This window comes from Monodon monoceros, unplaced genomic scaffold (assembly GCF_005190385.1).
Source record: "Monodon monoceros isolate NGI ecotype Baffin Bay Population unplaced genomic scaffold, NGI_Narwhal_1 Super_Scaffold_11, whole genome shotgun sequence".
Taxonomy (NCBI): Eukaryota; Metazoa; Chordata; class Mammalia; order Artiodactyla; family Monodontidae; genus Monodon; species Monodon monoceros.
The window spans coordinates 45,687,129-45,702,560 of record NW_021703767.1 but is presented as its reverse complement, the minus strand read 5'-3'; the positions used below and the strand labels follow the sequence as shown (position 1 = coordinate 45,702,560).

General features: G+C 38.6%; 1 protein-coding gene across 6 annotated transcripts in view; it reads right to left on the bottom strand.

Annotated features, from left to right (window-relative positions):
• CRYBG3 (crystallin beta-gamma domain containing 3) overlaps nt 1-15,432 on the bottom strand; it is a 113,340-nt gene that overhangs the window by 20,664 nt on the left and 77,244 nt on the right. For all 6 annotated transcript variants that reach the window (XM_029213946.1, XM_029213949.1, XM_029213950.1 and 3 more), the window contains one exon: nt 11,909-12,035. In XM_029213946.1, coding sequence (XP_029069779.1) covers nt 11,909-12,035 — 127 coding nt within the window. The remainder of the gene's footprint in view (nt 1-11,908; nt 12,036-15,432) is intronic.

Here is a 15,432-nt window from a genome sequence, read left to right as displayed (position 1 = left end):
AGGTTGCCTGTGGATCACGGAAGGTGTGAAGCACTGTCCAACGGAACTTTCTGCAGCGACAGCAATATTGTATATCCGTATCTTCAGTATGGTAGCTGCTAGCCATACATGGCCATGGAGCATTTGAAATGTGGCTCGTGTGACCAAAGTGAATGTGTTTTATTTAATTTTAATTAAAAAAACTACATGTGGCTAGTGCTATGGTATCAGATAGTGCAGATTGAGGGGTTAGAGGATGCTGGAAAAGCAGGTAAGCGTCACTGCGTGCAGTGAAACAGTAAGCTAAGCATAAAAAGACTGCCCGGGAGCACTGATTTTCCTTCAGTAAACAACATAAACTGGGTCAGGAATGGAAATTCATCTCAAGTCACTGAGTTCCTGAGTGACTGCAGACCAGATCAGGCTTCTCTTCTGCTATCTGCAAAATAAAAACTGGAAGCATGCCAACAATTTATAGAAGAAATGTCCTTATAGGAGGGTCGAGAACAGCAGTAGTTTAGAAATGCAGCCAACAGCAGGCTCTAAATTACCCACTAAAACCGGTGACAGAAAATTAGTGGACAGTCAAAATCCACAGATAAGCCCCTGACTTTATTGCTATTTACTTTTCCCAACATTCTCACCCTTAAGCTAATGAAGAAGCATTTCAGCTTACCTCTACTTGTTGAGTTACTAATTAGTAAGGAAGGGCAGACAGGCAAGGAGCCTGGACTGGGCATGATCAACCATCAGCAACACTCTCCCCAGTAAAGAGTTTGCTGTGGTAAGAGTGGCACTTACATTACAGGCATTTAACGCTGACATGAGGTAACTCTTTTATATTCCACAGGGAAAAATTAAAATCTTATGTGAGGATATAACTTAAATGCTAAGTGATATTCTAAGAAAATAGGTCCTGTGTACATTTTCCACCTTCCTTTTGTGGAATGTCCACAAAGGTGTTTTTTATTTTATTTTATTTTTTTCAAAGGCATTTTTTAAAAGACTACCATTATCACTCAGATTGCATCAAATTCACTCCCCATTTCAAAGACAATCTAGCAATTCTGGACCTAGAAATTTATCTTACGATAACAATGCAAAATCTGATGGAGGGGATCTCAAAAATTGTTTTAAAAAATGATCATGCAGGAAGATTGAGAAAAAAATTGCAGAAGAAGACTGCAGATATTTTTACGAGTTTACATAAATCAGTAAGGATCCTCTAAGAGACCCAGTACCTAAATGGGCAAAGAACACAAACCAACAGCATTAACCAAGGAAGAAATATGACTAACAGGGATGGACAAACCTCCCTCCTTTCCATTAACAACAACGAGATATCATCATGTGGTCCCATCTATCAAACTTTTCATTTGCAAACATCTATTGTTTCTAAGCTTAAAGTCATTCCCTCTTTAGAGGTTTGAGATATATATTTAACTTGACTTTTCTCTATTTAAATTATTTTTACTTAAATGGTCTTAATTTATAAATACACAGTTGATCCTTGAACATGGGTTTGAACTGTGCAGATCCACCTGAACGTGGATTTTTCCCCAATAAATTTAGTATCTGTATTTTCATTTTACAGTTCTTTAAATTAACTAAGTGTTGGGGAAAGTTTGTGTTCATTAGAGATCACAATATATGGAATCAAAAGAACTGGGTTCGAGTCCTGATTCTATCCAAATTGTTTCACCTTCCTGCCCTTGGGTGAGACATTTATCAATTCCTTTGTCTTGAGGCAGAAATAGCAGTACGTAGATTTTCCACTGCCTATAGGGGGTGGAGACGGGGGGGTTAGCACCCCTAAACCCCTGTGTTGTTCAATGGTCAACTGTACTTAAATTCATAAATGTACTCGATTTATAAATGTACCTAGAGGTTAGGAAGATTAGGAAGACAATCATTCAGAAATAAAGAGCACTGAAGAACTATGTTAAAATCTTATTTTTCTGATACATTTTCCAAATATGAAAGTAGGAAGAGTATATATACACTATTAACAGTCTTTAAAACTGAAGATGACAGAGTAATCTGAACTTTCCAAGGACAACAGAAACCACCAGAATTTAATTACAATTTGAGCTCTACAAATCTCTTGGCCTCAGTCCATGCTAACTTAGAAGACAGCCAACCATTTGGGGCCACAGGCTCTTCTTAGGTGTCAGCAGCAACAGGACATTCCTGCTGGGTGAAGTCTGAGCCATGCAAAGAGGATACAGCCTCTAAAAGGAGGCTGTGGTTAAGAAAGGAAAAGAATACTTAAACTGTATAAATGAAAAGAAAACTTATCACTCCATCAACTAAAATAATATTTTAAATGACAGTAATAGTAAGAACTAACATACATGACACTTAATATGTGCTGGGCATCATATATACATACACACAAACTATATAGAAGGGATTGTGAATGGATGGATATATATATGTATATATACATGTGTGTATATATACATATAACCCAATTTTTTTAACCTAATTCATTTGGCAACAAAATCTGATCTGAATAAGTAGAAAACTATTTATAAAATTTATCCAACTTGTGTAGCCATGATTATATTTTGCTACAGCAACAGGAATGTGTTTAATTATGGGGTGTTGCCCAGAACCTTTCTGGGGTTATTGCCTTATATGCTATCTATGAACCATATTAAATTAATTTAAAATATGAAAATTTAAAATATGAAAAATTCCAAATCCCAAAGTACATTCATGTTAGGAATTGTAGAACTGTATTCACTCCTTTAATCCATGCAACTTTCCTTTGACATGGGTACCATTATTATCCCCACTTTACAGATGACGAATGAAGGCACAGGTCACATACAGTAAATAAAAGAGCTGGCATTTGAAACTAGACAGAATGGCCTCAGAGGCTGTGTTCTTAACCCCTACGCTATAGTTCTAAAATGTTCTAAGTAATTTTATCATGTAGAATATTTTTGATTGGCATGTGTGACATTATCTGAAGCAGTTGACTTCATGTTGCTCATCTGGGTAATATCTATGACCCCATTCTTACCTATCCCATCAACTTAGCAAGTGTGTCCACCATCTAAATTTGAAGCTCTGAGACCTGGGTACAGGTACTCTGCTAGAAGGATTACATTTATATCAACACATCTTCAATATATATTGGATAAAATGTTTAAATCTAACTACTAATTTTTGACATTTCTTAAAACTATACAGACTTGAATACGAGCTTGAACAGTATTTAACGATGGGGGTGAATTAGTTTCCCTAATCATCAACTGCATGAGTTTGCAAGATGGTCAAGAGAATATATGTACTTTATACATTTTTTTCATTATTTTTTTATCCATATAGCAAGTCTTTGAGGTGGAATGAAGTCTGTCAAATGGTCTTTTCCTAATTTTAAAGACGAAGCAAATATTGAATTACATTAGTTAGCTCAGTGTCAACACGAGACCAAGACTTCAATCTTTCACTCCAGGGAGTACATAAACTATAACTTGAAAGCACATAGTCAAAAGATCTTTGAAATGGAAATATGTTGGGGTCCTAGAAGCATGGTTTGTGTAATCACACAGAATATCTCTAGTTAGAGTCTGTGTTAGACTAAAAGGGGGGAGTTGGCGGGGGTGGAAGAGAGACCTCTGACAAAAACATAATGAAAGGGAACATCCCGTTCAAAGACCACATTTATTGGAGAAAAAGAGGCCATTCTGGAAGTGAGAAGAGAGGTGAAAACTACTTGGGAAGTTTATTGACTATTAATACTAAAAACAAAGCATCTGATAAAACTTTGCCTTACTTCTCATTGCTTAGAAGAAAGAAGAAATTATTCAATTTAGCAAACATTTCTGAATTTTTCTTGCACGCCAGATAATTTGCCAAGTGCCTGGGATACTTAAACAAGTTCAAACGCTGAGATGGAAGGCAGCTCTTGAGCTCTGACCTCTAACAGGAAGTGTCCAAAACTTCCTTTCATGGTATACAAAGCCCTTCACGTTCTGATCTCCAAAGGGCTTTGCAGCCTCATCTGTCAGAGTAACAAAGTTACTATCATCTCTACTGCTTTTCAGCACTTTACATCCTTATCTGCCTTAACCAGATCTTCACTCTTCCAGGTATTTCCAGTTGCCAAGTCCAGGGGAATTCTTTTGTCCCATATCATCTGTCTCTGACATTTCCACCTTCCACTTTTTCCTGGCTCTTTCCCTTTGGGCAATAAACATGCTCATTTATTTACATACAAAAAAAAAAACAAACCATACAGACCTGTACATTAGCATTGTATAGTTCTTTGAGTTTCAAATCACTGCTTGTATGGGAAAGGTGTTGATATTACCTTAGGATTATGTTAGTTGGTTAGACTCTAAATATAACATGTTATTTTATTTTAAAAATATCTAGCAAACAGCCACTAAGAACAGCCATATTTGTACAGCCCAACAATATCACTTCACCCTAATCTTTGCCAAGTGAACCATGGCTAAAAAACTAAGAACAACTAGACTGAATTCAAGGAAAGTAACCATAATGTGCACCTCAAATACCATTCCAATCCAGAGAAATACCAAACAGTGTGCTGGCAAAAACGTATCTGCAGTGATGAAAATTTAATAGAAGGCTCATAAATCTCTAATGAGACTCTAATCTGGAATCTTCTAAGTTTGGCCCATTTAAAACAAAATCACATAAATACTTTCAGTCTTATCAAATCTTGATGTTGCACAACAAATATGAATTCTTGTCTATGAGCTATTATAATATTATTGAGTGTTTTCATGTGCTAAAGGCTTCACATGCACTAGCTCATATAATCCTCATTTTATTCGATGAGAAAGTTGAGGCATAGAGTGGTCAGAAACATGCCCAGGGTCACTCAGCTAACAAGCAATGGTCTGTCAGACTCTCAAACCAAACTCTTCTCCAGTGAACTTATAATGCCCCTCATAAGAGCCTCTTTCACTTGGCTTAGAAAATCAGTTTCATCACAGGCCTACCTTTCTAACTGGTCTTCTTCCTTTAAAAAAAAAGTTATAATACATTTCAAAAAAGAATAAATAATATCTAGACGATCATGTACCCAGCACCCAGAAGTAATACATTTAAATTTTACTATATTTATATCAAATTGTATAAACAAGTAAAATCATAACATGTACAGATGAATTTTAATTTTCCCCCCTCCCTAGAAGTAACCACTATGATGAAGTTGTGAATCTTTATACATCCTTTGTTTTTAAATTTCACAGAAATGTATCTTACTGTAACATCCTCAGTAACACATGAACCTCAGTTAATATATTTCCTTTTATGATTGTGCTGTACTATAGTTTGTTTCATCCATCAATGCTGCAACAAACATCCTTATTTTTCCCTCATAGCAACTGATACGCCTTCCACTAGCTTTGTACGAATAATCCCACGTCTCTGCCACTAAACTAAACTTTGGTGTTGTCAGATCTTCCAATGTTTGTATCTAAAGTAAGGTAATGCTACCTAATTACTACTTTATTGATAATTTGCATTTACTGGATCACTAGTGAGGTTTAACATCCTTTGTATGTTCTTAGCCATTTTCTCACATTTATGAACTGGCTATTCATAGTCTCTGCTGATTCTTAAAATAGGTTTTTCTTTTCAATTGATTTGAAAGAGTTCTTTTTATATTCTATACATTAAACCTTTGTAGCTTATAAGGGCTGAAAATATATTCTCTAGTCTGTGGCTTGCTGTGGTAGGCTCAATAATTAATGTTCCCCCACCACCATCCAAAAAGAGGTCTGCATCCTAATCCTGGAACCTATGAATATGTTAGCTGGTATAGAGGAAGGGACTTTGCAAATGTGATTGAGAGTTAAGAATCTAGGGCTTCCCTGGTGGCGCAGTGGTTGGGAGTCCGCCTGCTGATGCAGGTGACACGGCTTCGTGCCCCGGTCCGGGAAGATCCCACGTGCTGCGGAGCGGCTGGGCCCGCCTGCGCGTCCGGAGCCTGTGCTCCACAACGGGAGAGGCCGCAGCGGTGACAGGCCCGCGTATCGCAAAAAAAAAAAAAAAAAAGAGTTAAGAATCTAGAGATGGGGATATTTGTCTGGATTATCCAGATAGACCTAATATAATCACATAGGTCCTTATAAGAGGGTCAGAGACAGAGGATAGAGAACAGAAATTGAAGTGATAAATTTTGAAGATGGAAGAGGGCCATGAGCCAAGGAATGCTGGGCACCTCTAGAAGCTGGAAAAGTTAAAGAATCAGATTCGCCCCCAGTGTCTCCCAGAAGGTATGCAGTCTTGCCGACCCCGTAATTTTACCCCAGTAAGACCTATTTTAGACTTCTGACCTCCAGAAATGTAAGATCATTTCTGTTGTTTTCAGCACTAAATTTTTTTTTTTTTTTTTTTTTGCGGTACACGGGCCTCTCACTGTTGTGGCCTCTCTGGTTGCGGAGCACAGGCTCCGGACGCGCAGGCTCAGCGGCCATGGCCCACGGGCCCAGCCGCTCCGTGGCATGTGGGATCTTCCCGGACCGGGGCACGAACCTGCGTCCCCTGCATCGGCAGGCGGACTCTCAACCACTGCGCCACCAGGGAAGCCCCCTCAGCACTAAATTTGTGGTAACTTGTTACAGCAGCAACAGGAAACCGATACGCTTGCCTTTTACTACTGACTTGTATGTTTTGCATTTAAATCCATCCTACTCCAATATCATTAGCATAGTTTTCCATATTTTCTTCTGTTTTTTTCTTCCAGTTTTATTGACACATAATTGACACACAGCACTGTACAGGTTTAAGGTGTACAGCACAATGATTTGACCTACATGCATTGTGAAATGAGGACCACAGTAAGCTAAATGAGCACTCGTCATCTCATATAGATACAAAATGAAATTGGAAAAAATTGTGTTTCCTTATGATGAGAACTCTTAGGATTTACTTTCTTAACAACTTTCATATATAACTGTAGCAGTGTTAATTCTATGTATCATATTACAAATTACATCTTTAGTATTTATTTATCTTATAACTAGAAGTCTGCATCTTTTGACTGCCATCCAATTCCCCCTCCGCTACCCCTCACCCCGTTAATCACAAATCTGACCTCTTTTTTTTTTTTTGACCTCTTTTTCTATGAGTTTGTTTGTCTGTTTTTGAAGTATAATTGACCTACAACACCATGTTAGTTCCTGGTGCACAATACAGTGGTTCAATATTTCTATACATTTCAAAGCAATCACCGTGAAGTCGAGTTGTCATCTGTCACCTTACAAAGATATTACGTAATTACTAACTATATGCCCGGCACTGTACATTTCATTCAGCTTTGTTTTTCACATTTAGGTTGCCATTAATCCATCTGGAGTTTATTTTTGGTGTTTGGAATAAAGCAAGATTCAAATGGTATCTTTTTCCATGTAAAGGGCCAACTGTCTTTCATAATAGCCCCACTGAAATGCTATTTCTGTCACCTTCCAAATTCCATTATTCATGAAGGCCAGTTTCTATGCTCTGCTATCCCACTCTTCTATTGGTCTCTCCTTGCACCAATACTCACTACCTTAATTATTACTGATGAATAATGCAATATCTGTATTTGGTAGGACAAGTGATCTTGCCTATTGTTCTTAAAAATAATCTTGGCTATTTTGAATCCCTATCTTTGCCAAATTAATTTTAGAAGGAGCTCATCATGTTTTACCACCACCCCTGCAAAAGACAAAAGATTCTGTAAGCATTCTGCCTGAAATTTTATTAATTTGGGGAAGACCAAAATATTTACAATATTGAGTCTTTTCATCTATAAAATCTCTCTCCATCTTTTATGTCCTTCAAGAAAGTTTTAACAGTTTTCCTCATAAAGAACTTACTTGCATTATGTTAGATTTATTTCTAAGTATCCTATATTTTAGTTGCTATTTATCTTGTAATCGGCAACTTTTAAAGATTTCATATTAATCCTAATAACTTGTCTGTGGATATTCTTGACAACTTTGTTTCTTCCTTTATACCTTTTGTGGTTTTCATCTTATTAAAGTGCCTAGGACTCCAAAATAATGTTGAATAGAAGTGGTGATAGTAGAAACCACTGTCTTCTGCCTGAATTTAAAAGGAAATGCTTCAGATATCTCACTTGGAAGTATGATGTTTACTGTAGGTTTTTGTTGGCCTTCCTGTTCAAAATGTACACAGTAGTTACTGCTATTAACTATATATGAGTTCATCCGAAAATTTAAAAGTAACCAAACTCCCCTACACTTTATAAAGTCATTGCTTCCTTTCATCTGTGGCTGGATTTACAGTCATCTATTTATAGCTGTACCCCTCCCTTATTCATTACTCTTGCACAGAATGAATTATTGTCTTGCCAATTCTTATTCTACCTTTTAAGATCATTTATGTCATCACAGTCATAAATTTCATTTGAACTTTTTCTACAATCTCTTGTTACAATGTTTCTTTTGCTTTGCCTGCTTATAGCTACCAGGATTGGATTATACTTCAAAGGAGGCCAACTTCCATGCCAAGCTACCATGGAGACACTAAAGAAGTAATGAGAAGACTGCTGCTCCCATGGAAATGCAACAAAAGCAGGTTACCCCACACACTACTAGACCAATGCTTAAAAAACATTTTACTTAATGTTCCCAACTCACCTCTAGCCCCTCACCAACTGTTCTGGGGACTGTTATTTGGCAAAACTTTATTGAAAGCTAACACACCATCTTATTCCCTCAGACCATGTGAGGCCTAAGACTGGACACATTGCTTTTCATGTCCAATTAGAAATATGCCCAGGATACTTATTCTGTTGAAGTGGAGGCTGTCAAAGATGTAAAAATACCTGTTCTAACAGTTTCTTTACAGATGAGTTAACTGAGGTCAAAACAAATTAGGTGATTTGTACAAGGTCACACCAGTAAAAAGCAGAACTGTAAACTATGCTCGCAGCTCCTTTCACTGTAAAATGACTGCAAATTATGCATCCATGGACCTCTAGAATGTAACATATGTCTGCACAGATAGAAATCAGCCTGGAGCAAACTGTCATTTGCAACACATACTGATCTTGTATGAAGATGAAGTGTTAGGACTCCTCAATATTATACCATTATGACACTTTAGCACTAAAAGTCACAGCATGTCTGGGAATGCCAACTACAAGCAACACCCTCATAATTCTGCAGTTTTAACTAATAAAAGCAAAAATAAAAAAATTTAGCTCATATATATGTAAAGTTAACTCAATGGATGTAACATTTCCCACAATGAATCCAGAATCACACTGGATTGTGGCATAGGCGGTAGTATTAGCCAATCTATAGAAAAAGGCATATCAGTTCCTAAGTGGGAACACAGTAGGGGGACAGGGGCTGTGAAAGTAATCAGAGAAGCAGGATAGACACAGTGTGTCTAGAATTTTCCAAGGAAAGGAGACACAGAATTTGGAGAATGCAAACAACTGGGGAGGTGGGGTGGTGGAGTCTCTTTTGTGGGGAATATTAGCCTAGGTAAACTGCTCAAGACATCTACCTAATTTTATCCAAATAGTAAAATGTCTGATGACTAATTCCATTTCCTGGGTTCTTCCAGAGAGGCAGAAAAATGCCCAGGACAGAATTCTCAAGTATTCTAGTTACTAGAATCCACCTCCTACAAAATTACCAGGTTGGCCTTCTGGTTCACCTATAAATCTCCTAGGTCTGATCAACTCAGGGTTTCAGGGCCACCAAGGGTGAAGCATGGTTGACTTCACCAAGGAAATGTTACCTGTTGAGGCTGCCTCCTGGTCAGCTTGCAAATCTTTACTGGGATGCCCAACGTCACCTCATATTCCTTCCATTTCACCACCAAACCTACTGCCTAAACATGGCTTCAACAAAGACCTTTCAGAGATTCAAACATACCTGGTAAAGGCATTAAGAAAACTTATATGCTCTCCTTACATAAACTGAATACACTCTTTAATCAGTTCTTGAAGTGAAAAGGCTATAGCTCTCAAATCCTTTCCAAGAGGCACCTTCATCTACACTGCCTGGATTCCACAGGACCAAACCAGGGACATGCAACTGCATAGTTCAACTTATGTAGAGATGTTTCTTTTCTCTGTCTGTATTTTTACTCCTAATTTTAACTATTTATTTTTGACTTCATGAATGTGGAAGAAATGTAACTCCTCAAACAAAAATAGTAATACCATTCATTTGGAGCGCCTAAGGATCGGTCTGCTAGTTTGACCACTAAAAACTGCTAAAAAGTTCCCTTCCCAGTAAATGCACACTACTTTCCCATGCCTTTTTCAGCCTTATCAATACTTGGAGAGACTGACCAAAACACATTCTTTTTTTTTTTTTTTAAATCCAGTTTTCCTCCAATAGACAGGAAGCATCGTAGCCACTTAAGTCTTTCCAAGTTGGTGTCTAAAGGCCACTAAGAGAGACCGAGGCTCTATTTTTCTTCTTGTTCCTCAGCCAAGACTCTATTTTTACCCTGATACCAAGAATACTCTCTCCAGGAATGCCTTGAAATAAGACTACAATGCTGGGACTTTGCTGGTGGTCCAGTGGTAAAGAATGCTCCTTACAATGCAGGGGACACGGGTTCGACCCCTAGTCAGGGAACTAAGATCCCACATGCCGCGGGGCAACTAAGCCCATGAGCCACAACTACTGAGCTCACGCGCCTCAACTAGAGAGCCCACGTGCCGCAAACTACAGAGCCCGTGAGCTCCGGAGCCTGCTTGCCACAACTAGAAAGAAGCCCGTGTGCCGCAACAAAGAGCCCGCCTGCCGCAACTAAGACCTGATGCAGCCAAAAATTTAAAAATAAATAAATAAATAATAAATCTTAAAAAAAAAAAAAGACTACATTGCTGAGGTTGGGATCGAAGATCCTAGGTATGATCATCACTCCTGGAGTCAGCTCTGGTTGCAAGATCTGACTGAGTCACTCCTGTCACCATGTAGGGCTTCTAGTCATCATTGTGTAAATCTCAGCTTTGACCAAATGCTCCTAGGGAATCATCATAACTAGACATCTTAAAAATATTCCAGATCCTTACTACTTCCTCTGCAAAGACACTACTAACTAGGGACCCGGAATGAATGTCCCAGAATAGCTATCCTGTTTTTCTCACACTTAAAATTCTGAGTAAATATGATAGAAAGGAGAAATTACTTACTCTATAAATGTAAGCCTCCAAGGTGACCCAGGTAACTCTGCACAATCTAGGCAGGAAAGCCCTAGTTCCCCCAAAACAAGGTTTGAAATCAATACCAATGGTGTTCCGTGACTTAAAGTAACATTGCAAACCTAAGTAGCAGACAAGCTGTCATGTGACTTATCTAGCAGAATAATAAAATGATCAGGTTATTATTTTTATTAAGCAGCTCTACCAATTACAGTCACGATACTAACAGCTAATACTTATTGAGTGCTCACCATGTGCTAGGCATTTTACAAGCACCATCGCATTTAACATCCCAGTGGCCTTACAAAGTACTACTATCTTTTATAGATGAGGAAACTAAGTAACTTAGTCAATGTCACCCAAAGTTGTTAAAGTATTCATTTAAGCTCAGGGCTATATTACTTCCTAAATTTTGCATTCTGATAAAAAAACAAAGAAAGAAGAAAAATATCAATCTTGGGAATTCCCTGGTGGTCCAGTGGTTATGACTCAATGCTTTCACTGCCGAGGGCCAGGGTTCAATCCCTGGTCAGGGAACTAAGATCCCACAAGCTGTGCGGTGCAGCAAAAAAAAAAAAAAAAAAATCAATCTTTCATTAGTTGGATTTCATGAGTGAATCTCAATTTTACAATCTTCAAGCAAGTTACTTAAATTTTTATATTTTCCCTGTATTATTTCTTCCAACTTCATGTTATCATTCACAGTAATTAAATTGGACAAGAAAAAGTCTTATAAATATGCATCAGTGAAGTACTTACATAGTCAATGGGCCTGAGGGATTTGACTCTAGATGTTGGGCAGCCACAGGAAGTAAGGTCAGCATACAGCCCTTCTTCTAACACACACTGATGATTAGAAATGTCCTCTTGGTAATACAGGAGCCAGCTGAACAAACAAGCAGTGAAACATTCAGTCAAAGTGCATCAGTTGGCAGTTTGACTCATCATCATGCAGTGGGAGCCAGGGTAGGAGTAGGACATAAAACTCCTGGTGCTGGTCAGCAGCGAATACCCAGAGTCGGTTTGGGGGAAAAAAAAAAAAAGCTACTACTATCACCTATTGACTGCTTACCATGTGCCAGACTAGGTACCCTGCATGCATTATTTCACCATGTACTCATTACTTTATAAGGTAGAAACAAGTGAGGTAGAAAAGTTAGGTGATTTGCCCAAGATTCCCCCAACTATTAAATAAATTTGAAATAAAGCATCTGCTGTAAGCTAAAGACATTAACTTCATTCAGTGCTTTCAAGTTATAAAAACCTGGGATCAAATTATAGTAATTATTAAGTACTTTAATAGATTAGAAATTCTTTTTGAGAAAAACAAAAATTTGTATCCTTAATGATGAGTTTGCTTTCAGTCTAGGTTGAGTTAGAAGCTAGACTCCAAAAATCACACAACAGTATTTAAAACCTGTCACTTGCATAGCTGATAGCAAGCGGAGATTTTTAAAAAGAAATGAACCCTTTAGAATCTTCCATAGCAAATTATCTTCAATATAGCACTCATCAAAAGCTTGGCTAAGACATGCCATTTTGGAAAGAAGGGGCACAAGGGAGAAATTAATTGACTGTTACTACTTTAGCTTTGGTGTGTTTAAGTTCTAGCTCTATATTTTAAGATCACCAGAACCGTGCTCTAGCTATACGAGGTTAACTTTAGATAACCACAGAAATGCTCTGTGACAAAATTTACTGCCATGTCTCCTACGTAATAAGCATATTATAGCCAATATTTCCGAAAGGTTTTTCAATGTGGTGGGCATGCAGCTAAGCCCTTATGTGCATTTTTTATTTAGTCCTTATAAGAATTCTTTGAGGTAAGTACTGTTATTAGCCCACATTTACACAGGAGGAAACTGAGGTTCAGAGAGATGGTCCAATTTGCTTGAGATTACATAGTGGTGAACTGGGCTCAAATCCTCATCTCTGAAGCATCCCTGGTACTTAAACAATCACCATCGTTCCTGTATTCTTTTATTAAAACTACAGCTTAATAAATTACACATAAATCTAAATAAAATATGTAAATAAAATGTACATTTTGTATGTATTTGGCCCTCTGTATCCGCAGGTTTCCTACCTGCAGATACAGAGGCCCAACTGTCGTCAGCCACTTTATATAAGGGACTTGAGCATCCACGGATTTTGGTATATGTGGGGACTCCTGGAAACAATCCCTCACAGATATCAAGGGACAACTGTGTATATAAATTATATATATATATATACACACACACACATTATACTGAAAAATATGTATAAATTATATATATATTTATTTATAAGTAAATAACATATACATTTCCTACATGAAGCAACACATATGACTAATTTGTCCTAGACTTCAGTGTCTAGGACAAAAACATCCCCCTCCAAAAAAAACTTCAGTGCTTCCTTTTATCAGAAAATTTAAACTATATCTTGCAAAATACTTTCTTTTTTCTTAGAGAAGAAAACTCAAATACTAGGAACAAGACTATTTCAGGCCCTTGATATACATATTTCTCACTAAGTTGCAGATAATCTATTTAACTAACCGTGTCCTACTTTATGTGTTTTCACATTGTAAAAGTTTCATATCCTTCTTAGAAGTAAGTATAAGAACAGTAACAGATACAGAGAGGTTCAAAGTAGTAAGAGTTATAGGAAATCAGAAAGGGAAAAGACTGTTTTATTTAGGGTTAATCAAGAAGGTTAACAGAGGGAATGAGGATGGACTGAATCTTAAAAACATATATGCAGGTTAGTATTAAGCAGGGTTCACGAACTTACGTACCTGCAGGAGGTCAGGCACGTAATATAAATGAGTAGTATACCAGATGAAAAAAAAATGGGCAGGGCTTCTCTGGTGGCACAGGGGTTGAGAGTCCGCCTGCCGATGTGGGGGACGCGGGTTTGTGCCCCAGTCCGGGAGGATCCCGCATGCCGCGGAGCGGCTGGGCCCGTGGGCCGTGGCCGCTGGGCCTGCGCGTCGGGAGCCTGTGCTCCGCAACGGGAGAGGCCACGACAGTGAGAGGCCCGAGTACCGCAAAAAAAAAAAAAAAAAAAAAAAAAATTGGCAATATATCCTATGGTACACTGGGGAGCACATATGCCTCTACTCAACACCAGCTAATTATCACCAAAGGTGAATGTTTCCCCAGAGTTTCCAAATCTTCTGATTTTTAAAGGGAAGGTGAAAAACAGGTTCTTCTGAAAAATATTCTAAACTTAAGTATTGATACAAAAAACTTCTTTTTTTTTTTGCGGTACGCGGGCCTCTCACTGTTGTGGCCTCTCCCGTTGTGGAGCACAGGCTCCGGACGTGCAGGCTCAGCGGCCATGGCTCACGGGCCCAGCCGCTCCGCGGCACGTGGGATCTTCCCAGACCGGGGCACGAACCTGCGTCCCCTGCATCGGCAGGCAGACTCTCAACCACTGCGCCACCAGGGAAGCCCCCAAAAAACTTTTTAAACAGTGTGTAGGCCAACCAAATAACATCTGCTAGATTTACCTGAAACCTACCACGTTTGATACAGAGCGGGGGTTAGCAAACTACAGCACGTAGGCCAAATCCACCTCATAGCCAGTTTTCCAACAGCTCACAAGCTAAGACTGATTTTTGCATTTTTAAATGGTTTTAAAAAATTAACAGAAGATTTTGTGATATGCAAATGTTATATACAATTCAAATCTCAACATTCATGAACAGAGTTTCACTGGAACACAGCGATGCTCATTCGTTTATGTACTGCCTATGGCTGCTTTGGTGCTACAGTGGCAGTGCTGAGTAGCTGGGACAAAGCCTGTATGGCCCACAAAACTGAAAATATCTACTACCTGGCCCTTTGCAGAAAATGTCTGCTGACCCCTGGTACAGATGGTAAGGAGGAAAACACATAGCTGAGGAAATGCCCAAAGACAGGAGGAAAGGAGGATAGTACAAGGATAAAATGGAGTATGGATATAGAAAATGAGATTCATTGATGGTAAATCCTGGAAAAGGAAGAGTTCGAACTTGATCTGACTGGTATTAGAGAATGAGTGGGATTTAAAGAAGAGTAGTAAAATATTAAGCTGGACTTTGGGACAAATAACTGGGCTATGATTGGTTTGTGGTAAACACCGGAAATAAGATGACACTGGGGGACTTCCCTGGTGGCGCAGTGGTTAAGAATCTGCCTGCCAATTCAGGGGACAAGGGTTCGAGCCCTGGTCCAGGAAGATCCCACGTGCCGCGGAGCAACTAAGTCCGTGCGCCACAACTACTGAGCCTGTGCTCTAGAGCCCATGAGCAC